The sequence below is a fragment of the Cervus canadensis genome, chromosome 3 (genome assembly GCF_019320065.1).
Source record: "Cervus canadensis isolate Bull #8, Minnesota chromosome 3, ASM1932006v1, whole genome shotgun sequence".
Classification (NCBI taxonomy): Eukaryota; Metazoa; Chordata; class Mammalia; order Artiodactyla; family Cervidae; genus Cervus; species Cervus canadensis.
Window position 1 is genome coordinate 67,082,503 of NC_057388.1, and position 25,894 is coordinate 67,108,396.

General features: G+C 41.4%; 1 protein-coding gene and 1 non-coding gene across 4 annotated transcripts in view; both read left to right on the forward strand.

Moving 5' to 3' along the window:
• Positions 1-25,894, forward strand: part of OSBPL3 (oxysterol binding protein like 3) — a 196,488-nt gene that overhangs the window by 101,112 nt on the left and 69,482 nt on the right. For all 3 annotated transcript variants that reach the window (XM_043463374.1, XM_043463376.1, XM_043463375.1), the window contains 4 exons: positions 19,789-19,905; positions 20,062-20,115; positions 21,981-22,094; positions 25,268-25,435. In XM_043463374.1, coding sequence (XP_043319309.1) covers positions 19,789-19,905; positions 20,062-20,115; positions 21,981-22,094; positions 25,268-25,435 — 453 coding nt within the window. The remainder of the gene's footprint in view (positions 1-19,788; positions 19,906-20,061; positions 20,116-21,980; positions 22,095-25,267; positions 25,436-25,894) is intronic.
• Positions 20,169-20,294, forward strand: LOC122439018. The gene has a single exon (XR_006268759.1). It is a non-coding gene; the product is annotated as a U6atac minor spliceosomal RNA (small nuclear RNA).

Genomic DNA, 25,894 nt, shown 5'->3' on the forward strand with positions numbered 1-25,894 from the left:
TTTCCCTCTGTGTTGTCCACCTTGGCAATTCATGTCCATTTCTCCATCATACACCATCCCACGATTGTCTTTTAGTCTCTGAACATGCTGCAGAAATGCAGGGTCCATGGAAGTTCTTACTTTATGACTCTTAGGGAACACAGCCTGATCCAGGGGTCTTTCAGATTCTAAATGATCATGCTGTGTTTCCAATCTCTGGATAGTTCAAGTTCAACATTTAAAACTTTAAGATTTATGTATAATAAGAAATTTCATTTGAGGAATTTTAAAATACAACCAATGAAGATAATCTGTGTAACAACCTACTTGTTTTTAAAGCTCCAGATGAAAGTCATTTTTAGGTTCTGTTCATTCCATCTGGAGGAGGTAAGTCAGATGTTAAATTTACTGGCCATCTTCATTAATGCTAGTGTTTCTCATGTGCTTTGGAATTACAGTTTAGGGTGTGATTTTGCACTTGCTTTCCCCCATCCCTCTCTCTGTACTTATCCTGCCCTAGCTCAGAATTTCCTATTACCTACTTCCTATCTCTGATGACCCCAGTCCAGAGTAAAATCTTCTGTTTGTAGCTGGGACCTCTGTTCACATCAATTATGACTATCTAAGAACCACTATCAGGCCAGCACACAGCGTGGTCAGGTCCTGGTGCTGAGGCTGTCTGCCTCCTGCCATCTCCCTGGATAGGCAGATTATAAAGTCTTTCTTCGTAGTGTATGGCTTCCCCCTCCACATTCTCTGATTTCCAGTGGTAAGCTAGCTCAGGTCTCAGCCTTTTTCTGGGGATATTTTTAGCTTTATGAGCACACAGGAGTAGAACTCCTGGACACCTCTGTCTGCAGTATTCTTTGCATTTCTATTTTGTGTCTTATCCATGAGATAATTAATCTTTCTTTTTTTTTTTTTTAAATCACACAGACGTACCAAAGGGGAAAAAACCCTACATTTTTATATCTTTGTATATTTTTCATGGGAGCTCGTGTGGTGATAGGGAAGTGGCACTAAATGTATAAACTTTCAGTACAACCTTGGCTGAAAGACTCGGTCTTCTAGAGTCATTTTCATATAAATTCTCATCGACCATCACCAGGTGACATTAGGTCTCTATATGCCAGCCACCTGGCTCTCTTTCAGTTCCTCCCACTGAATTTGAACTTGCTTTTCCTATCCAAGAACCTCCTCATATAAAATCTCAAGGAGCCCTCATTTATGTGTGGATACTCTCCTTTCTAAATATCTGTTAGAGGAGTTTGCTCCCTTAAAGGATAAAATGATGAAATCTGGGTGTTAAATGTGATCTGTGTTTTTCACTTCTACAAATAGAACCTAGGATGTAGTTTACAACTTACAGCCTTGAAAACCCAAGCAAAAGAGTTCTGTGACCTTTTAACTTGAATACTAGGACTTTTGAAGTTTTATATACAGAATACCTTGTTTTTCAATGGGAACAGTCCATAAATATACTTTTATCAAGATAATTTTAGGAAGTTATGCCTAGTGATTAGAACTTGAACTCTCCAATCTTGGTTCCACTTGATATTTGTTTCTGCAACCTTAGATTCTCTAAAACTTCAGTTTTCTCATCAATGAAATTGGAATAATAGTTCTTTTCTCATAGGATTATCATGAGGATTAGAACTAAAGCATTTAATCTAGGGTTAGATTCATAGTAGGTGCTGAATTCATATTAACATTTGATTTTATTATAGTTAACATTACTTTGAATTTCATTCCTATTTGTAGAAAACCTAAAATTTCATAGTGAAGAGTTCTACTTTGTGTCCCAGAAACTTTTGCAGCTATCATACATGTCCCTACCCATACCTCTGTAGTATTGGGCAGAAGTCTACAGAAGTGTACAATGTGTATATGAATGTGTACTTTTTAAACGTATCTTTATTTTATACACATTAACAAAGTACTTTTAGAGAAGAATGTAACAGAATTTAAAATATATGCACTACATTTGATATATTGAACATCTGGCAGAACCTGTACCTAAAACAAGAGCAAACAGGAATTAAATTCTTACTCTTCTGTTTTGCTCGGCCTTGTCCTTGCATGGGTGTGTGTTTTTTCACTTTTCCCCGTGCCAGCACCTAGCTATTGGTAGTTGCTACTTACAGCATTATGTTGAGAAGTATTCTGCAGTTGAGGCTGGATTCAGTGGGAGAGAATGCCATGTTTTCTGCTATGGCTGTGGGCACAGGCAGGGTGAACGGTAGCGTGGATGCCACATTTTCACCCCTTAGTGATATTCAGTTCAGTTCAGTCACTCAGTCGTGTCTGACTCTTTGCAACCCCATGAATCACAGCACGCCAGACCTTCCTGTCCATCACCAACTTCCAGAGTTTATGCAAACCCATGTCCATCAAGTCGGTGATGCTATCCAACCATCTCATCCTCTGTCATCCCTTTCTCCTCCTGCCCCCAATCCCTCCCAGCATCAGGGTCTGTTCCAATGAGTCAACTCTTCACATGAGGTGGCCAAAGTACTGGAGCTTCAGTTTCAGCATCAGTCCTTCCAATGAACACCCAGGGCTGATCTCCTTTAGGATGGACTGGTTTGATCTCCTTGCAGTCCAAGGGACTCTCAAGAGTCTTCTCCAACACTATAGTTCAAAAGCATCAATTTTTTGGCGTTCAGCTTTCTTCACAGTCCAACTCTCACATCCATACATGACCACTGGAAAAACCATAGCCTTGACTAGACCGACCTTTGTTGGCAAAGTAACGTCTCTGCTTTTTAATATGCTATCTAGGTTGGTCATAACTTTCCTTCCAAGGAGTAAGCGTATTTTAATTTCATGGCTGCAATCACCATCTGCAGTGATTTTGGAGCCCCAAAAAATAAAGTCTGACACTGTTTCCACTGTCTCCCCATCTATTTCCCATGAAGTGATAGGATCATATACCATTAGTGATATTAGCAGGTTGAAATCAAGAGATGACTGCTACAGTCTTTATATTCTGCCATTGGAGGAACTTCTGGCAAGTGAGGTTCACCTCAGTTCTCCGTCTATTAAATGGAGACAAAACTCACCTCCCGTTTCCTCTATAGGAATGGGATAGAAAATTTAGTATTTTCACTGGCTAAAAGCAAGTGAGACTTGCTGGAGAAAGGTCCTCTGTAAATTTTAGAAGCAATTATTAATGGGCTCCCTTTACTTTGGCCAATTACAGACCCAGAACTGAAATACTCTCATTTTAAGGACCCCAATACTCTGCACAAGAAGTGGATCTCTTTGAAGCAGACCGCCTTTCAGATATAGCATCTTAACTCACTAGGAATATATTCTCCTTGCAGGAAATCCCCAACTAAAGCAACTCAGCTTATACAAAGAATAGATTATTGGTCCCTTCTGACTGTTGTCTTCATACCCCATTCCTTGTAGTGTTCAAAGTCAGTCTTTGATTCACTGTTCTTCTCATCCCAGACTTTGGCTCAGCTCTCCCCTTTAGCTAGACTTATTCATGTGAAACTGTTCCACCTTTTAGAATTTTGTGATTTTTCTTGAATCATTTATTGCTTTATCTCTTTAAAAATAATTTTTATAAAATTAATACTATATGCTCACTGTATGTAATTTCCAACATACATGCAATTTATGTGAATTGCAATGCTTTAAAGTGGCTGTTTGATAGGTCAAAGTGAAGCTGAGAATGACCATTGATTATGGAGGCCATTGGTGACATTGCCAAGAGGTTTCCTTGGAGTGGGGGTTGTGAAAGGCCGATTCAAGTCCGTTCGTGAGAAAACAGGAACAGAGGAAGAAGGTACCCCAGTTCTGTCTGGCCTACAGACAGGAGTTGAGAGAAGCCTTCACAAATGTTCTGTTTGCGAACCTTCAGTTTGGCTAATGCCATGCGTAACACAGTCCTTTTCTCTCCTCTCCTTTGGTTAATTCACTGGTTGAATGAGTATATGGTTCTTTGAGACCTGGGTCTATTTACACATCTTTTGAGCTATCGTGGCACCAGTACAGGGCTTTGTACATAGCAACTGCAAATTATTGGGCTGAATTTACTGAACACTAGCAGCAAATATCCCTGTCTCATGGGCAGGTTGGAATGTATGGCCAGGGACACGTGGGGAACAGGAGCAAAAAGTTGCACATTCCCAAGCTACCTCTTTCCAGTGACAGACATCTAACAAGGATTTCAAAAAATGAACAAAGACCTCTCTGTTGAGTTTTTCTTTTTTTATGGCAAGTGATGAAATCTCTAAATGTTTTCTGTATCTGGGGTCTCTGAACAGCCTGCTCTATTGGAAAGTATGGAACAGAAGACTGTCTTTGTTGAAACTGACTTGCGTTCACACTGGCTCTGCTTTTTGTTAGCTGGATGACCTTGCATGTAATAGAAAACCTCTGAGCCTTGATTTTTTTCCAACTGTGATATATAGGTAATTTTGCTTCCTTTTGAGATCTAAGTGAAATAATAAATATGAAGTACCTAAACTAGCACATGCTAGACATTTTTGGTAGGGGTGGATTAAATGAGTGAATAAGCATGTGGTTACTAGGTAGAAAGACAGCAATTCACAAAGCTCTGTACATATATTAACTAGATTAAGGGATGTCTAAGTGGGAGAGAGAATTGCTATTTTGAAACTTGTAAAACATGAGTAATTTCCTCTCGTCTTTTTCCCACTGCCCCCTTACATTTCCTTCCTAGAACTTTCAAAGTAACACATTTCAGAAGCCAGATTGTGCTAGAGTTGAATGAATAGGTTTTCTCTCTCTCTCTGTCTCCTTTTTTTTTTTTTTTTTGTCTTTTCTGAAAGAGTTCTATATGCCCTAATTTTTATTTATTCCGTATCCATTGAGAACCTATTATTAAAAGACCTTGAGCAGGGATGTGAAGCTACTTAAGGCAGGACAGCTGAACAGACCACTGAAAATGAGAAATCACTCTGATTGGGAAGACTGTGAATTATAAAGACAACATAGCTTCCATTATTTTTTTTTTTTTAATGCATTGTAGCATTTGCTGTGTAAGAAATCAGGAAATGAATCCTTCCAAAATAATTAACAACTGCTTCACTCATTATTGCAGGAGATTTGAAATGGAGAGGTCCATTGCTACATAAGTCTCCATACAATTATGCAATTTATTCTTGTTGCCCTCTTGTCCCTGGGGTAATCTGAAGTGGAACTTTGAGCTCTCCCAGGGTCACCTGATGAGAATTTATTTATGCAGGCTCTTAGATTATGCTGCACTCCAGGGAGCCCAGACTGGCTGGGCTTGGTGCCAGAACCCTGAAAACACAGGAGTTGAATGGGAAAGAATTTGCCAAGACGAGTGAATTAAAGCTGTAATGTTCAGGTGTTTGTAATTTCAGCTATCTGGGTACTGAAAATATGTAGTCCCATTTATTTCTTTTAATTCGTGTTGTCTTTAGATGCTGAAATTTACCTGCTGTCTTTTGTAAGTACAGACTGAATAAACACCACAAGAAGGACTCCTCAAGGAAGAGTGGCTTGGGAGTGGCATGATTGTATCACATTGTTCTGTGATGGTCACAGAAAATAAAAGGCAATGAGCATGAAGTTGCTTGAGAGCAAATAGCCTGAGTTTAAATCATGGACTGTTTGTAAGCTGTTTGACCTTGGGCAAAGTCCTTGACCCCTCTGTATCTAGGTATCTTATAAAGCTGTGCCAGTTGTTTAAGTTAGAAGAGAGTCTGCGCATAGTAAGTGCTCTGTAAGTGTTTGATACGGATTCACCTTCCAGAAGCAGGAGTTCCGGGAGCCCGCAAGCAGCACCGCACAGCGACTGCTTCCCTATCTCATCCTTTGAGCTGCGAGGCAACAGTCTGGCTTCTGTCTAGGCTGCTCTGAGAAGAAGAATCAGCCAGGGACTCTAGAAGTTAATAAACAACTGATAGCATCATTTGAGCTCACAACATCCTTGCCTACTTTTCCTTTGAAGTCTCAAAACAATCCAGTGAGGTCTGTATTTTTCTACACTTCAGAGGGAAATATGGCCCAGTTAACTGCCGATTTAGAGTCACACAGCTAATAAGTGGTAGAGGGTCAGGCAACTATATATTTGAAGAACGCTGGGTTTGTTTTGATGCTACAAGGCTGCTTTAGAAGTTAATTCCAGTTCCTTGTGTCCTGTGTACAAATGATTGTTGTTCAAACAAACCTCCAGAAGCCAAAACCTCTGTACATGCAGTGGCAAGAATAACACGGATGTGGGAAGCAATCAAAAGGATCCTCCAGGTCTGTTTGTCTAGAGCTGTTATTTTTCTAGTGGTTCCAACAGAGAAAAATAATTATCTATACAGTTCTATCTTAGATTTTTGGAACGCCTCCCCCCGCCCTCCCCCCCAACCTTCTGAGCATTTTACTTTTCCTTATAGCCTAGGCTTTGGTCATACCCATGGTTGTGACATTATGCACTGAAAATAGGAAAGGCAAAGATACAAGACTCAGTCCTCTATATTTCTACCCTAAGTCTTGTAAAGAAAAAACAAACATTTGATATAGGAAGAAATGAAAAACTTTGGCTAAAATGATTTATTTAAATAATCAGGATTTCCTTGTCACTTTGCATGTCTACCTATGCCGGTTAGCTGCCTTCCACACTCTGAAGAGCACAAGAAACCAAACTATTCAAACACTTTCGAAAGTTGCTGAACCGTGCAAACTGATCTGCAATTCTAGAATAGCAGAGCACATGTATTTTGGTGGGTTTTAGAAACACTGGTTTGGTAAAAACCACAAGGGGAACCTTAAGAGAATCGATGTGTTTATTCACGACTGGCCCTGGTCATAGTGCAGGTTACAGGAAGGCAGAACCTGCCTCAGATGCTTTTGCTGAGAGCACAGCTTACTGGTTTTGCAGTTACTGGACTTATCTCTGAGAGCTATAGAGGAAATGTGACACAAACTGACTCAACCGTTTTTTTTTTGCCCCCCCAGAGAGGGGAAAGTCTGAGTCTATGATGCTATTAAAATACTAAAGGTTCAGAAGTAAGCATGTAGTAAGTAGGACAGAGACAAGATAGGAGATTTCCTTGGAATAATCTGATGTCTCTCTATGGTCCCACATACCCTGGCCCTGCCATCGAGTCCAGCTTGTCTCCCTCTGCACCTCTACCTAAGCTCCCACCACAACCAAAGTCACCTCTCTGTTCTCACCCCAGATGAGTCACGTTCCTGGCAATCTCTAGCCGAGTGGTCCCTCTTGCCCTGTGTAATAGGCTGAATGGTCTCTCCCCCTTCCCCAAAGGTATCTACATCCTGGTCCTTGGAACCTGTCAGTGTTATCTTATTTGGTAAAAAAAACATAACTTAAGAATCTTGAGATGAGCATCCTGGCTTAATGACCCAAATTCAATGACCAGTGTCCTCATAGGAAACACACAGAGAAAGGATAGGCGTGTAGGGGCAGGTGTTATGAAGATGGAGGCAGAGATTAGAGTGATGGGGCCACCAGTCAAGGACTTCCGATTCTTCTGGAGACTGGAAGAGTCAGGAAATACTCTTACAATGTTTGTATCTGTGTCTCCCTACTCTCCTGCCCCCAGTTCATATGTTGAAGCCCTAACCCTCAACATGATGGCATTTTGAAGTGGGGCCTTTGGGGACTAATTAGGCTGAGACGAGGTGATGGTGGTAATTAGGCTCAGATGAGGGTGGTGCCTTCATGCTGGGATTAATACCGTTATGAGAAAGGAAAGACACCAGAGCTTCTTGCCATGGGAGCAGACAGCAAGAAGGCAGCTGTCTCCAGGACAGGGAGTGGGTTCTCACAGGAACCGAATCTACCAGCTCCTTGACCTGGGCTCCCCTCACAGTCTGTGGTATTTTGTTACAGTTGCTCCCTTTAAGACACACATTCTCCACAGAGCCTCTGGAGGAAGCATAGCCCTGCTAACACCTTAATTTTGGACTTCTGGCCTCCAGAACTGTGAGAGGGTATATTTCTGTTGTTTTAAGACACCCAGGTTATGGTACTTTGTCAGGGTAGCCTCAGAAACTCTACTTCTCACTCTTTGTCAGTGTTTCTTCATGTTCCAGCTCGAGTCATTCCACTCAGGTGGATCCAGCCCCACGTGAGATCGTGCCTACCTGGCAACAGGAATCTGTAGTGGGTTTATGTGTGTCTTCCATTTGGCATTTACAAGGTTTCGACCCTGTGGTGTTTCTTCATTGTTAATGTCTGTTAACTTTTTGGAGGCCAGCACTTGGTTTCACATTTTTGCATCTTAGTACCTGGCGCTAAGTCTTATACCTTTGAGACTCCCCTATTAAAAAGAAGCTCAGTTGTAAGTAGAATATAACCTACTTAACACAATAAGCCATTCCTTCTTTGATTCATAAGGCTCTCCGGGATCTTAAGCTGATGCCAGGTTCTCATGATGAGAGTCAATTATTTATATAGAACAGTGAATAAGTCACTAATGATTTGGATCAAGGATAAGGATGTTTCTTGTGCTAAACTTATGCCACCTTCTTCTATGATTTTTAAATCATATATGCATTAATTAGTCAGAATGTACCTCTACTTTGATTAATTTCAATTAGTTCTGAACAAATCGCTTTGGGTGAGCTGGAAGAGAAACACAGGTATCAGCTAGTGCCATCCAGCAATGGAGTGAGTTTTCTGAAGGAGCGTGGTTGCCCTGTCCTTAAAGTATAGAAGTGTTCTATCTGAATACAAAGTGTCTATGTTTCTCTCCAGGGCTCAGACATCAAAGTGGAGATCTCTTTGCTAAGTCCAAAAAAGTATGATTTTTTAAAAAATTTAAAGATAAAATACTGAACAGTGCTAGGAGGTATTTCAAGTAAAACCACGCAGAAGTCTTCCTACCTTCATGCCTCTGGTCCAGCCCCACTCACAGAAGAGTCCCTATTGGAGATTTTCCCTGGTATCACATGGTGTATGTCCTCATGGTGAGCTCCCTCAGCATCTCCTCCACTAGGCTGACTGCCACTGTGCAGACAAGGTCATCCTAGGAAGGGGTAGAGGAAAGGTGATGAGTCAATCAGTAGGCTGAGTTCTGGTCCTCAAAAGTCCTTTACTCATTTTCGTGGTCCTGAAAAGATCATTTCTCTTAGATTCCTCATCTCTAAAATGAGACCCGGGTAGATAACTTCCACATTTCTCCTTTAAACTCTGGGGTTTAAAAAGAAATATTTCATGACTCTATAGGGAATAACAAATCATTACTGTACTCCCTGGAAAAAAACTCAGCAGAGACTCTTGAGTCCCGTGGGTGGACAGAGTTGTCCTGTAGTCTTGGTCAACACACATGCGTGCTAAGTGCTGGAATGCGTTGTCAGAGATGGACTCTGCTTGGGAAGAAGGTAGTGCTGAGATAAGGGGAGGCAATGGCCTCGGATGAACTCTAATACACTTGTAGGTCATCTTGTTCAGAGTGGCTCTTGAGCAGAGAAGCTCTGAGTGTGGTTGAATCCCTCAGTAGCACCTCTGCCAGCCTCTGACGAAACTCCTCAGTGACTGAGGAATTTACTCTTCCATAGCCCTTGTTTCCGTTGTTTTTCCTAGCACTATGAGATAAACAGATAGTCATCCTTTATGCAGAGCTGGAATCCAGGGCCTTATAATTCTTACCATAGGTCCTGGTTTTACACTCAGAGCCTATCGAGTCAAATCTCAATTCTTCAAGTTGGATATGCATAAATTCAACCTCGCAAGATTGTGCAAAGATTAAGTGCAGTAATGCACATATGGTGGTTTAGCATACTTCCTGACAGATAATAAATAGTAACATTATTAATGTTAGCTACTGTACTTGCTTCATTGGTTTGGTTAACATATTAATATCTACCATGGAGCATTTTTCCCTTCAATTTTATTGAGATATAATTGACATACAGCACTGTGTAAGTGTGCCGGTCTAGAGATGAAAGTGGACTTGTCATGTGACAGCAGCAACAACAGCCTCAGCTGTGCAGATGCAGAAGGTCAGGCCTCGATCCAGCTCTACAAACCTGAACTCTTGTGTTTCAACAAGGTTTTCAGTGATTGGTATACTCACTACAGTTGAGAAGCCCTGCATTAGATCACATACCCTCACCTGACCTCCCAACTCTGTTCTTTTAAGTAGTCCATCAGGTCTGTTGGCATTTCAAAAATTTCAGTTGAGGAAGAAACAATTGACAAGAAGCAACTACTCCAAGTCTCAGTGATAGAAATAGAAGTCCAGAATTGGTCTGACGTCAGTTGAAGCTCACTATATTAACTGGAAATCTATTGCCAAGGATTTCCAGGTGTTCATAGTACAGTCATAAAATATATGATCCTGAGGCTTTAGAAGATTACTCATGCCTTTCAAGTCATGTTAAAGTATGCGCCACATGGTTTAAGACTGGGGCTTGCCTTGTGATTTTATTTTATTTTATTTATTTATTTTTTTTTATGTCATGCCTTGTATTCTTTTTTTTTTTTTTTCCCCCAGTGGGTTTTGTCATACATTGATATGAATCAGCCATGGATTTACATGTATTCCCAATCCCGATCCCCCCTCCCACCTCCCTCTCCACCCGATTCCTCTGGGTCTTCCCAGTGCACCAGGCCGGAGCACTTGTCTCATGCATCCCACCTGGGCTGGTGATCTGTTTCACCATAGATAGTATACATGCTGTTCTTTTGAAATATCCCACCCTCACATTCTCCCACAAAGTTCAAAAGTCTGTTCTGTATTTCTGTGTCTCTTTTTCTGTTTTGCATATAGGGTTATCGTTATCACCTTTCTAAATTCCATATATATGTGTTAGTATGCTGTAATGTTCTTTATCTTTCTGGCTTACTTCACTCTGTATAATGGGCTCCAGCTTCATCCATCTCATTAGGACTGGTTCAAATGAATTCTTTTTAATGGCTGAGTAATATTCCATGGTGTATATGTACCACAGCTTCCTTATCCATTCATCTGCTGATGGGGCCTTGTGATTTTAAAAACCTGATTAACAGGCTAAATAATCAAAACAACCCACTTTCCAGTCACGCCAGATAGAGGCAACCACAAAACTTCCTTCCACAACACTCTTCAGCTGCAGGAAGAATGAAGGTTTTCAATGGTTTTCTATTTCTGACATCACTGCGAGGGCAGTGACAGAGAAGCCAGCCTTTGAAAGGTGCAGAGGAGATGTGCGCCGTGGAAACAGCTGTGCTCGAAGGAAACGCTTTCAGTCCGTGAGCTCAGCAGCGTGGAAATGAGCTTGGCCAGCTCATGAGCACGAATAACGCTGAGCTGCCTTTCCCACCACAAAGCAGCTTTCTATATTTGGTACTTTCAGACGTTCAGTAAAACAGACTGAATTTAATGCCAGATGGTAGTCCAGACTGACTTAAGTTAAACTCACACAAAGACCTTAGGAAGCCGCTTCCCCCACCCTGTCCTGTTTCTCTCTCCACTGGACAGTCATGGGGAGCTCTAAGCCCGACACCGAGGGCAGGACATCAGCGCAGCTATGTTGGCTAAGTCAGCAGGGCCGTGATCCCCGGGGGCATAGGTCCTCCTGCGCCATTCATTTCAGGGCACTCAGCTCAAGGTGTGCAGCCTCCTTCTGGGTCACAGAGGGATTGAGGCTTGGGGGAAGCCACACCCTACCTCCTGAAGCCTTTAGCCAAGAGAAACTGGCATCTCTGCTTTTTTTGTCCTGGGTTCCAATTCACTCCCATCCAGTACATGTTATTAAAGTCCCTGACCCCCAGGGCTCTGTATGGGGGCCCTTTTTACAGCCCCTTGCTCCTCACACTCATTGGTTCAGCAGATATTTATTTAGGGCCTCTGTGTCACAGGTAGGGAGACTGTAAGAAATAAGCCCCAGTTTCTGTCCTCATGGTATTCACATTCTAGCCAGGAGGGCAGACAGTGCAAGTATAAGTGCTGAGAAGGGAGAGAATTTCTGCCCCGAGGAGGAGGTGGTATGGGGCTAAGTGAGAAGCAGGTGGGGCAGGCATTCCAGATATAAGAAAGGGATTGAGCAACGCCTTGACAGCGTTAAATCCCCCAGGCTGATTTCCCACCCCATTCAAGAGGATGCGGGATGGGTGACATGGCAGCTCTGCTGAGGATCCCAGTCCCGCTTGTCTCTACCCATAGGGCAGGGCTTCTTAACTCTTTCAGATGCCTTTGGATCTTGAATTTAGCCACCACTTCCCCCACCCCAACCCCACTCCCTCACCAACTGCCGCCCCATGGCATTTACTCCTGATTAATCGTTAGAATGTGGATATTTAAATTACAGTAGAATGTACAATGTGCTACAGTATGTAGCAGAATGATTGAAAATATAGTTTTTGCAGTCCAGTGACTCTACAGCATTGGGGAAGTTACCTAATTCTCTCTTCCTTGGTTTCCACATTCAATAAGTACTGGTTTCCAAGGAAGATTAAGAGAGGAGATGAAAGTTAAGGGAGGCGGACTTTTAGGGAAGTGAAACTATTTTGTTATTGTAATGGTGGATATAATCATATGAGCATTATGTGTTTGACAGGACTCTTAGAACTGTATGCCACAAAGAGTGACTCCCTAGTATAAACTATGGACTTTAGTTAATAATGATGCGGTTCATCTACTTAGAAAAAATGTGCCACACCAATACAAGATGTTAATAACGGAGAAAACTGTGTATAGAAAAGTGAGTGAAAGTCGCTCAGTCGTGTCCTACTCTTTGTGACCCCATAGTCCATGGAATTCTCCAGGCCAGAATACTGGAGTGGGTAGCCTTTCCCTTCTCCAGGGGATCTTCCCAACTCAGGGATAGAACCCAGGGCTCCCGCATTGCTGACCGATTCTTTACCAGCTGAACCACCAGGGAAGCCCAAGAATACTGGAGTGGGTAGCTTATCCCTTCACCAGGGGATCTTCCTGACCCAAGAATCGAACCGGGGTCTCCTGCATTGCAGGCGGATTCTTTACCAGTTGAGCTATCAGGGAAACCCATGGACAGCAACACTGCTATAATTTACAGTAATACATGATTGATGTAGTTTGGGTAATTTAGGAATTTCATGGAAAGAGAGAGACACTGAGCTAAAATCTTGAAGCTTTTGTATGGGTGGAAAAGAGCATGAGAAGATTCTGGGATGCTGGAACAATACGAGTAAGCCACAGAAGTGAAAATGACAGATATTATGTTGTATTCATTTTTTCATTGCATGGAGGATAGGACCTGATGGGATACCATAGAAATGGGGAGTCTTAGAAAATGAGGTTTGATGGAGTGGTGGGTGGTAATGTAGAAACAGGGGAAGGGACATGGAAGACACACACTTTGAAGATGAAACCAAAAGGACTGACTTGTAAAAATGATCAAGCCCTTACAGTTTCAAAGTGATTTTTGCTACATTGTGCCCTGGCCTGGCATTCCTTCTCACAGAATTGTTGTCAAGATCAGCAGTGGTTTTTAACCCCATCATACCAGTGTCCCCTTTTGTGACCAACATTTCAATGAACCTTTTACTCTCAAGTGAAATTAATTTTTCACCTAATATATTTGCACACATAATTTTGAAAATATTAACAAAGTCCTTTATTATAAATAAAGGCAACTTCAGAGAAAGTGGTTAATGTTAAGGTGTACATTACAACATGTAAAAGCCCAGACATGACTACACTAGAAGACGTAATGGAGTGGTCAGATACACCTATACATAGGGTGTCAGCTAGTAATAAAGACCCATAGAGATGTGTTAATAACTCATATAACACAAGTGACAGAACTGTCACTGATGTCAGTGATTCTGCAAAAAGTGGGTGACTGTTGGTAAAGTCCCAAACAGGAGAAAGTACAATCTTATCTTATTTAGTAGTTGCATTCCCAAGAATGAGTATACTAAAAAGAAGGTAAAAATACTTTGGCAAGTAATTATAAACAGGTTTCACCTGTGAAAATGTCACTGTGCACTTTGGAAAATCTTGCAGATGTTGGGACAGCTTGTTTTATTGTGCAAGACTGAGGCATTTCGGGACATCTAACATCCCAGGTCCCCAGCCATCAGATGCTAGAGACCCCAGCCCCACCCCATCACTTTGACAATTAAAAATGTCCCCAAGGTTTCACAGCCGGAGGGAACAGCACTGCCTCTGCTGGGAACCCCTGGCTGGATGCTGGCTCTCAGATTTCAGCCTCAGGACTTCAGAGTGGTGAAAGATAAGGAAACTGAAGGGGGAGGATTGGGAGGTTGAGCCAGAAAAGGTGTTGTCTGCAGCACTGTCTCCCTCTGTCAAGGAGAGCCTTCACTTTCTTAAATTCTTTAGACCTGCCTCTTCCAACCTGGTAAGAATTTCATGTCCTGAGCCCAGGTAGAAGATGAAGTGAGGGGGAAAAGATGATGTTTTGTAGTAATAAATGTGAACCCTGTCTGGCTTATTTTTCTTAAGAGTCAACAAACCAAATCTGATCCCCTGCCCTCCACACATGCTCATTGTTAGGTGTATACTGTGTCTCAGTTCAGGAAAAATCTAGTTCTAACATGAATCCCTGAAACATTTTTTGAAATTTAATCCTTGTTATCTTTTAAACTACAGGCATGATCTCATTCCATTTTTTTTTTTTTTTCCGGTTTTGTTAAGTATGAAGTAACATCTAATCCCTCTTGGCATTCACATTTTGCGCAATTGAATGTGCATGATGGTCTAGCACATCTCGGTATTAGCACTCTGCGTGCTGCCTGGGAGTCTTAAGTAAATCAAAGAAGCTTGATTTCTTTGGAGTACTTTTCAGAGAATTTCGAGCCTTAGATTTTCCTTTAACAATGACACCTTCTTTCTCAAGTGTGGTTGTGCTGTGTTTGACTTGTAAAGAGTCATTTGGCCCAGAGATATTGTTGTTGCTGTTCAGTTGCTCAGTCGTGTCTGACTCTTTGCAACCCCGTGGAGTGTGACACGCCAGGCTTCCCTGTCCTTCACTGTCTCCCGGAGCTTGGTCAAACTCATGTCCATTGAGTCAGTGATGCCATTCAACCATCTCGTCCTCTGTCATCCCCTTCTCATCCTGCCCTCAATCTTCCCCAGCATCAGGGCCTTTTCTAATGTGTCAGCTCTTCACATCAGGTGGCCAAAGTATTGAAACTTCAGCTCCTTCAGCATCAGTCCTTCTGATGAATATTCAGGACTCATTTCCTTTAGCATTGACTGGTTTGATCTCCTTGCAGTCCAAGGAACTCTCAAGAGTCTTCTCCAACACCACAGATCAAAAGCATCAGTTTTCTTCAGTGCTCAGCCTTCTTTATGGCCCAACTCTCACATCCATACATGACTAATGGAAAAATTATAGATTTGACTATACAGACCTTTGTTGGTACACTTCAGATGCAAGCCAGTGAATGATATTCCAACAACATTAACCTGTTTGCAGCCTTATTCCAGGACCAGGTTTATCCGTTTGTCAGTCAGATGCATAGTATTCTCTGGACAGCAGATTAGGCATATGAGGAAATCAAAAGTGAACTATACACTTCAAACCCTCAAAGAGTCTATTATCCATCTAGGGATGATAAAACCTCACATATACTATCATAAGTAAGTGAAAGGTAAGATGAAATACTGGTGGAGTTTCTAGGGTTGAAATAGTACTTTCTTCTGAAGAAGGCTTCCTAGAAGAGGTGAAATTTTTAACTTGATGATTTTAAAGATTCATTAAAATCTTGACAGGCAAGACACTTTTTGAGGACTAGTTTTTTGAGCTGAAATAAATGTGAGCAGAATATTTTTGTGTGTGTGGCTTCTCATTACTTAACATTATGCATTCTCTATTGTCTGAATGTAAGTAAGTGACTTTTTAAAAATTTAAGTGTCTTTAAATAATTAGTAATAATTGCTATAAAGAATCTCATTTGAAATTGCTACCTTTCTGGAAAAGTCCTCTAATTTAAGAGTTGAATCTAAGTTTTGCTTTTTCCATTGAAGTATTCAACTTTTACAACTCCAGATTCTGGAATACCAATGCTATATTTAAAAATTCAGGGGTGTAGCTTTAGCCTTCTTCATAGTAAAATGCAATCAGACATAAAGCAGATCTTTTGGGACGGTTATACAGAGAGAGTTCAGCCACTGAAATAGGAAAGTGTTCTCGCCACCAGGTGCTTTTCATGTGTCGAACTTGAGGATAAAACAGAAATGAGCCAGAGCACCCAGGACTGCCTGTGGTTCCACGCCCTCCCGTCTTTTTCCTAGGACTTGGGTCTAATTGCTTCTGCTCCCAGGTTATTAAGGTCCATCTCCCAACCCCTCTGGCCTCTGTCTGTACCGCTTGCCTGTGGGCTGGAGATTTGATTAAGAGCAAGTTATTAATCTCTTCAAGAAAATTAGAGATACCAAGGGAACATTTCATACAAAGATGGGTTTGATAGAGGACAGAAATGGTATGGACCTAACAGAAGCAGAAGATATTAAGAAGAGATAGCAAGAATACACAGAAGAACTGTACAAAAAAGATCTTCATGACCCAGATAATCACAATTGGTGTGATCACTCACCTAGAGCCAGACATTCCTGAATGTGAAGTCAGTGGGCCTTAAAAAGCATCACTATGAACTAAGCTAGTGGAGGTGATGGAATCCCAGTTAAGCTATTTCAAATCTTGAAAGATAATGCTATGAAAGTGCTGCACTCAATATGCCAGCAAATGTGGAAAACTCAGCAGTGGCCACAGGCCTGGAAAAGGTCAGTTTTCATTCCAATCCCAAAGAAAGGCGATGCCAAAGAATGCTCAAACTACTGCACAATTGCACTCATACTCACACGCTAGTAAAGTATGCCTCAAAATTCTCCAAGCCAGGCTTCAGCAATACGTGAACTGTGAAATTCCAGACGTTCAAGCTGGTTTTAGAAAAGGCAGAGGAACCAGAGATCAAGTTGTCAATATCCGCTGGATCATCAAAAAGCAAGAGAGTTCCAGAAAAACATCTATTTCTGCTTTATTGACTACACCAAAGCCTTCGACTGTGTGGATCACAATAAACTGTGAAAAATTCTGAAAGAGATGGGAATACCAGACCACCTGACCTGCCTCTTGAGAAACCTGTATGCAGGTCAGGAAGCAACAGTTAGAACTGGACATGGAACAACAGACAGGTTCCAAATAGGAAAAGGAGTACATCAAGGCTGTATATTGTCACCCTGCTTATGTTAACTTATGCAGAGTGAGTACATCCATGAGAAACGCTGGCTGGGAGAAGCAACAGCTGGAATCAGATTGCCGGAAGAAATATCAACCTCAGATGTGCAGATGACACCACCCTGTTATGGCAGAAAGTGAAGAGGAAACTAAAGAGCCTCTTGATGAAAGCTTGGAAAAGATTGGAGAGTGAAAAAATGGCTTAAAGGATTCAACACATTTCAGAAAACTAAGATCACTGGCATCTGGTCCCATCACGTTATGGGAAATAGAGGGAACAGTGGGAAACAGTGTCCAGACTTTATTTTTTGGCTCCAAAATCACTGAGTAGGTGCTGCAGCCATGAAATTAAAAGACACTTTACTCCTTTGGAAGGAAAGTTAGACCAACCCAGATAGCATTTTAAAAGCAGAGACATGTACTTTGCCAAACAAGCAGCGTCCGCTCTAGTCCAAGGGCTTGGTTCCAGTGGTCATGTATGGATGTGAGAGTTGGACTGTGAAGAAAGCTGAGCACTGAAAAATTGATGCTTTTGAACTGTGGTGTTGGAGAAGACTCTTGAGAGTCCCTTGGACTGCAAGGAGATCCAACTAGTCCATCCTAAAGGAGGTCAGTCATGGGTGTTCCTTGGAAGGACTGATGCTGAAGCTGAAACTCTAGTACTTTGGCCACCTCATGCAAAGAGTTGCCTCATTGGAACAGACGTTGATGCTGGGAGGGATTGGGGGCAGGAGGAGAAGGAGACGACAGAGGATGAGATGGCTGATGGCATCACTGACTCGATGGGCATGGGTTTGGGTAGACTCCGGGAGTTGGTGATGGACAGGGAGGCCTGGTGTGCTGCGATTCATGGGATTGCAAAGAGTTGGACATGACTGAGCGACTGAACTGAACTGAAGTTACTCAACATGAAATTTGGCCAGATGACATGTTTGTCTCTTAAAGAGATATCTGTGCCCCAGTTTTCATTGCAGCATTATTTACAATAGCCACGGCATGGAAACAATCTAAGTGCTCACTGGATGAGTGAATGGATAAAGAAAATATGAGATGTATATGTATCCCATGGAAATGTAAGCTTCCATATATTCCATATATGTACATACATACACATACAATGGGATGTTATTCAGCCATTTAAAAAAAACCCTGCCTTTTATGACAACATGAATGGATCTTGAGGGCATTGTGCTAAGTGAAATAAATCAGAGAAAGGCAAATACTGCATGTTTTCACTTATATTCAGAATCTAAAGATGCTGAGCTCATAGAAGGAGAGAGTAGAATGATGGCTGCCAGGGTGGGGTGGAGGGCGGGGGAAATGGGGAGATGTTGGTTAAATGGTACAAATTCCCAGCCATAAGATGAATATGCTCTGAGGAGCCAATGTATAACTTAGCGACTATAATTAACAGTACTATATACTTGAAAGTCATTAAAAGAGTAGATATTAAATGTTATCACCACACACACACACACACACACACAAACAGTAATTATGTGAGGGAATAGAAGTCTATCAGATCACCTCATTGTACATCTTAAAGCTTCATATGTTATAGGTCAGTAATAGCTCAGTAAACCTGAGGAGGGGAAAGGCATGTTTGTCAAAATTAAAATATCCTGAGTTGGAAATGTTTTCTCTCTGATATGGATGGTAGGTATAGGTTTATAAATTCTTCAAGTTGCAATCTTAAGATTTGTGTATATCATGTATGTTATATCTCAACAAAAGATAATAATAACAATAAAAAATTTAAAAACCACTGAAGTGTTGCCAATTTTGGTCTACATTGGGATAATTTTGCAATGAATATGTGCATTTTCAAGCATTTAAAAATAACTTTTTAGAACTTTTAGTGTTTTTCTTTAGTATTCCTTTTAAAATTATTTTTTAGCCAATTAGTTGAAATAACTTAAATAGCTGACAGTGGAAAATTTATTATAATAACTATTTGTCCTCCCAAATTGCAAACAGCTTAGTAGAGCAATAATTGTACCCTGCTCCACATTGCCCCCACCCCAAGTTTTTGAAACAAAAGAAAGGAGGAGAAAACAAAATTTCTGGGAAAAGTGGATGAAAATATGTGTTGCAGAACCACCTTTTTGATGCTTCAAGATTTCCAACAATTTAAATACCTAGAATTTGGAGATAGTGTGACTAAATCATTATTTCAAACAACTTGTCATGTTTACCAACACAATGCAGTCTCAGTTTTTGGCCAATTTTCTCAGACATGCCATCCCCTCCTGCCCAGTTTTCATCTTGATGTCTATAGCTTTGGGTTCAAATTCAGACTGAAGTCTAGTGGTGAGTGAAAATAACTGATGATGCAAAGGGAAGAAAAATAGAATTTACAGCAAAATCCTTACCTTTAGCTGTGGTTGTCAAGGTTCAAGCTCCAGAAGAGGAAGAGACATTCCCTTCCGAGAGAGAGCTCCTGAAAAACAGACAAATTTGATGCCACTAAATTGTAGCATTAAATCTGTAAAGTCTAAGAATTGTACATAAATTAAGCCTGAATTTCTTTTCCCCAGCACACCCAGCCAATCTCATCATCTTGGATGGATTTACAAATGGGATCAAGTGCTTCTTAATGTTACTATTGGATATATATGTATATATTGAGCCTGATAATCATTTAAAGATAATCACTGAGCCCAAACTCTTTCATTGGAACAGGACAGCTGGGAAGTGGTGGAAGGACTGAGGGGAGAGATGAATTACACCCAAGAGCCACCAATACAGAAAGGATTTTTGCTGAAAAAGAGAAAATGGCCTTTGAAAGGCTGGCATAAGGTAAGAACTGGCTTGGGGCTCACCTTTGTTTGCACCCTCATTCCCTACTCAGGCCCTCTTCTTAGGCACTTATGTTTAATTTGAGACTGAGCAAGGACACCAAGAGAAGGACATTTAAATAGAATATCTTAATGAATTCTACTTTGTTCCCCACAGAGATTCTTCTTTCTGGACAAAGGAATCTTGAAATATGCCAAGAACCAAACTGACGTAAGTGGTCTTGTTAATCTAGCATGCTATTGAAGAATTCTCCAGGGCTATTCATGTTGTATGAAAGCAGAGAAGGTTAGCACTCCCCTTGATGAGGATGGCAGAGGCTCTTGGGCCTGACAACATGCATATGGTTAAGGCATTGCCACCTACTTCATGGCTTCTAACCACTGGTGTCACAAAGAGTTGGATACGACTGGGCAACTGAACAACGTATCCAACAACAATATAGTGGCTCAATCGGTAAAGAATCGGCCCGCAGTGCCGTAGACCCAGGTTTGATCCCTAGGTCAGGAAGATCCCCTTGGAGTAGGAAATGGCAATTCCTTCCAGTATTTTGCCTGGAGAATCCTCATGGACAGGAAGCCTGGCAGGTTACAGTCCATGGGCCCGCGGAGAGTCAGACACACCTGAGCAGCTGAGTGCACACACTGGTTGTCAGCTCGTGGGTGAGACTCTAAATTTGGGATTGCATTTCCCTAGCTGGAAACCACGAGGGTGGTGGTGGTTCTCTCTCAGGGAGCAGAGGTACCTGTTCCCTTCTGTCTCCTCTCTAGGTTCTGCGTGGGCTCAGTTCACCCCCCAAGTGGAGGTGTGAGGGCCCCTCTCAATACTCTATTGGATATCCAGCTGTGGGTTCTGGTCTTAGGGTTGTACCATGGGGTTCTCTGAGTGGGGAGAGAACAAAACCCAGGACATGTCCTCCCACTATTGTGGGGACTGAGGGGTTTAGTGGGGAAGGTCCTTAGTGAAGGTGACAGGAGAGTCCCCTGTGTGTGGACACCAGGCAAACGGCCCACCAGGGCTGAGGATAACTGCTAGTCCTACCTTCACGGAGCCCTTCTCTCACCCAGCACTTCATCTCCCGCCTTCCTCTCCCCACCTCTCCCATGGTGCCCACCCTGTCGGGGTGCCTGCAGAAGCATGCCATACTGCCTGACCCACAGTGGCCTGTCGTAGCGTCCTCACTCCTCTTTTTATCTTTATGTTTTATTCAGCTTAAAAAATTTTTTGTTTAATTAATTTTTATTGGAGTATAGTTGATTTATAACGTTGTGTTTCTGCTGTATAACACATGAATTAGTTATACATACACCCACACTTTTTTAGATTCCATTCCCAGATAGGTCCTTATAGAGTATTGAGTTCCCTGTGCTATATACAGTAGGTTCTTTCTAGTTATCTATTTTATATATAGTAGTGTATATGTATAGTAGTGTTGGGACTGACATATGAACAATATGTCAGTCCCAACCTCCCAATTCCCCACCCCCCCCCCCACTTCCCCCTGGTAACCATATTACTCAGCCATAAAAAAGAAAGGAATAATGTCATCTGCAGCAAATGGATGGACCTAGAGATTCTCATACAGAGTGAGTAAGTCAGATAGACAAAGACAAATATCATGATCATATGATATTGCTTATATGTGGAATCTAAAAAATGAGTACTAATGAAACTATTTACAAAACAGAAATAGAGTCACAGAGGTAGAAGACAAAGTTACTCCTCTTTTTAAATCACTTCCAAATGAATTTAGACCCCAGAAATCCTGCAGGAAGCAGTGCCATTAACAGGTGAATTCACTGCGGTGGGAGTCAATCCACAAGGCTAACTTTCGACTTTCGTTACCTTCTGCTTGTTAGTTAACCCTCTGCAATTCGGTCTCCCCTTTCGGTTAAATAGGATGACGCATGTACAGCGCTCAGCTCAGCACTGGTTCACATTGAGTACTGGAGAAGCGAGGCTGTTGTGTTAACTATTACTGGATGTGGAAGGGGAGGGAGAGGGAAAGGAGTGTCAAGGATGTTCCAGTGGTTTTTAACACCGTGGTTCTCATGGGGGCCCCCTTCGTGCCTCTGCAGATCGAGAGAGAGAAGCTGCATGGCTGCATTGACGTCGGGCTCTCGGTGATGTCTGTGAAGAAGTCATCCAAGTGCATAGACCTGGACACCGAGGAGCACATTTACCATCTGAAGGTGAGACTGCTGCCCAGGTGCTGTCTCCCTTTGCACAGATCCTTTATGTTACAAAGGAATTGTCAGTTACAGCACCATTGGTGATGCCTTTTGAATTTCAGAACATCCAGCCAGCGTGTAGAAGATCTTCATTAGGAAAGTATTTCTAAGGATGATATTGCTATCTGGATGGGACAGTTCTTCATTGTGTAGGAGAGTCTCTCACACTGGGACTCAATAAAATAAACTCAACATCCTTGTCTCTTCTCCCTCATATCCCTCCTCCATTGTGACTGTGACATCAGTAACCTAAAAAAACACTTCATGTTTTCAAATACAAACTCTCTCTACTCCCAGGCAGTACCATCTTTAGTGAAGAACCATTTGCCATAGAATAAAATGTGTTTCCTGAAATATAATATGATCTTTAGTCTGTGAAGCTCTGGCTTACAACATCAACTAACTTTATAGGGATGAAAATTCTCATACCACAGTGATGTTAAAAACTTTTCCCCTAAAGGATGGGTCTCTAAATAGTTCTCTGAAATGGAGTGCTTCACTCCATTCTTCTGCCCCGTCTGCTGCAGGTCGTATAGATAATTAAAAGCATGCACCAAGAGTTTGGAGATCCAGATCTGGTTCAGATCTTGACCACCTGGCTACTTACTTGCTCTCAGCCTTTGACAAATTATTGAATCTCTGAAAGTCTTAGTTTTCTCACTACTTCCTGCCCCCACAACAGGAACTACATCTTGTGGAGCTGAATGTAGAAAACTTGATGTAATGCCTGACCCACAGTAAGCTCAATAGGTTCATTTATTATATATAATTCTTAGGTGTTACCGAGGGTTAGAAATTAATTGAGAAAACAGTAAGAGTCTTTTCTTACTTGGACAAATTACTTGGAATATTGGGAATGGGGGCTGAGAGTTTTTGGGAAAATAAAAGCATGAGATTATGATCTCCACATCTTAGTGTATCCCTGTCCTCGCCATGACATATCTGTGGTACTTGGGCAAATACATGTTTAGCACATACACGTAGTTGATGGTCTGCCCAGGACAGTCAAATCTGTACTGTTTTTTAAGCCTAAGCCTCTGTGCTTATGGGTGTAATAATTGTTTAGAACAGGGTTTTTCACCTTCAGCACATCTGGAGGGTGGGCTGGAAACTTATTTGCCATGGGGGCCTGTCTTGTGCATTGTAGGATGTCAATAACAATCCTCCTCTGGTTACCACAACCCCAAAATGTCTGCAGATGTCATCGAACATCCCCTGGGGTGGTCATAATACCCCTGACTGAGAGCAGCTAATGTGAATCAAAGGAGGGAGAGACCTATAATCTTTAAAAAAAAAAAAAGATTTTTAAAAGATCTTTGAAGGTTTACCGCTTTAGTGGTAAACCTCCTCTCAAATAATTTCTCAGTGTTCTTCCAGTAACTCTTATTTCTCTCTGTTGACATGGTCAGGAAATAATACATTCTTGTTCATCCATTCTTGTTCATCTTGTTTAACAGAATAAAAGCAAGGATTAATTCCTAATTTTTAAAGAACTAGAATGCCTCAAAATACCTCAAATACTAATATCGTGATAAATGCTGTGTTGATTCACTTTCAGTTCTGTTTGTGTTTCCTGTCCATTCTGACCATCCGTTATGAGTGTGAGTGCACGTGTGTTGACTTCGCTGAGGTCATGGTTGATGGTCTCAGAGTCGGACAGTTTTTAATGTGAGCCGTCCAGTCCCAGTCTCCTCCTTTATCATAGAAGGGGGTCTGGGCAGCAGAGAGTTAAGTAGCTGTACACCCACGGTCCTGTAACTACCTGAGGGGCTAACGCAGAACCCTGGTCAGTTATTTAAGTGCTTTTGTTCTTCTGCCTCGTTTAATCCAGTTAAAAAATGGGTCAAGAGGAATGCTCTGGGCACTAATTTTTAATGGCCTCTGATAGTAGACTAGTACAAAGAATGACGCAGAATTCCTATAAAATGCCTAGTAGCAAGGTCTGGGAAATGAAGTACATTTCAAGAACATAATCTGAAGGAGACAAATAGATGTGAGTCTGTGTTGCTTCTACCTGTAAATGGCACATCCTGGTGAGGTTTCAAGTCTTGTGTGTATTTCTAACCAACACAACAAACATACATGTCAACCAAACACTTCCTAAATGAAGGATGTTGCTGACATTTATTTCCACATCCTTACTCTCAGTAACAGCTTTAGTAAAGATTTTAACTGAATTGACCTGGATTTTTCTTCTTGGAAGTTAACCTACTGAGTATTCTTTTGGAGTCATTTATATTGCCTCTTCATGAGGCTCTGTTTTCTCATATATTCGTTTTGAAAGTATTAATGCGCCATCATACACACATAGAAATATTGACTATTAAGAGATATTTATGGTGCATAGGTGCTTCTTATATTCTTTTTAGTACTTTTATGCACGTTTGATGTATTTTATAATGAAAGTTACTACATACAAACATTACTCTTCATAGAAATTATCCATTGATAGTCATGGAGAGAATGGCTAAAAGTTTGTGTTTGTGTGTTTGAAAAATCCTGGAAATCACTGATAATGCTTTATCAGATTTTTGTTTTCTAAGAGTGGGAGAAATGTTCTTGTAAATAACCTTCACATTCATTAACATGTATTCCTCAGTAACATTCATTATCAGAGAAGATGAACAAGGTCAAATATTTCAAGAAGAATTTATTCATTCTCTCCAGTTCAGAGAAGATTGATCTGAAAACTCTGAATTAGAAAAGAGGTTTTTTATTAATAAAAAGTGTAATGTTTTCAGTAGGGATATGAGAAACTGGGACAAGAGAACTTGGAACTGCTTTAAGAGATGGATAAATATACTTTTTTCTAATTCTTTTTTCTTCTTGTAAGAGATGGATAAATATAAATTTCAACTTGCTTGTTGCTTAATATGTCTTAATAATAGCATAACAGTTGGCTCTTTCATAGAATGCTTAAATGTAGAGTTTATGAAGACCATTCTTACTTTCCATCTCCTACTCCGTAGACTTATTCCATAGACTACATGCATGTAAACGAAGTCAACAAACTTGTACTTCCACAGTTCTACATGTGTCAGCATGAAGAGGTGCCAGGAATGACCTCAATGGGATGACTAACTGTTTCTTAGATGAGTGACACTCTTGTGTCCTTTCGACCCAACACAATCTAGGTAAAGTCAGAGGACGTCTTTGATGAGTGGGTATCCAACCTCCGCCACCACAGAATGTACCGTCAGAATGAAATCGCCATGTTTCCACATGAAGTTAATCATTTTTTCCCAGGATCTACAGTCACAGACTCTGGTCCTGGGGTCATGGACACCATTTCAAGTAGGAAGGTAATGATTTACCAATCATGAATCTAAAGGAAGTAGGTGGCTTTGTGTGGGAGAGTCTGCCCTTGGGGGCAGTGTCTGAGGAAGGAGAGGTTTACAGGGAGGAGCAGAATGTGTTTGATCTAGGATTTTACTTGTCTGTGTGTCCCCTCAGTCAGAGCCAGGGCCAGAGGAGCATGTATTAATGCTCAGATCATAACTGAAGAAGAGCATGTACAGAGGGATTAACATCCCAGCTCTCCCTTGATCACTATGACTTTAGTTTGCTTCTTGGATGTAAAATGCAGGAGATATATTTATAGTCACACAGAACTACACAATCTTTCCCAACACTTGTGTTATCTTTTCATATGGTTATCATTTGGCAGGAGAAGAATTCAGGGGCCTGTAGCACAGTGTGGCCACACGGGAGACAGCTGGAGTTCTCAGGGTCTCTGATGGAGTGCTTTGCTAGAAGCTTCT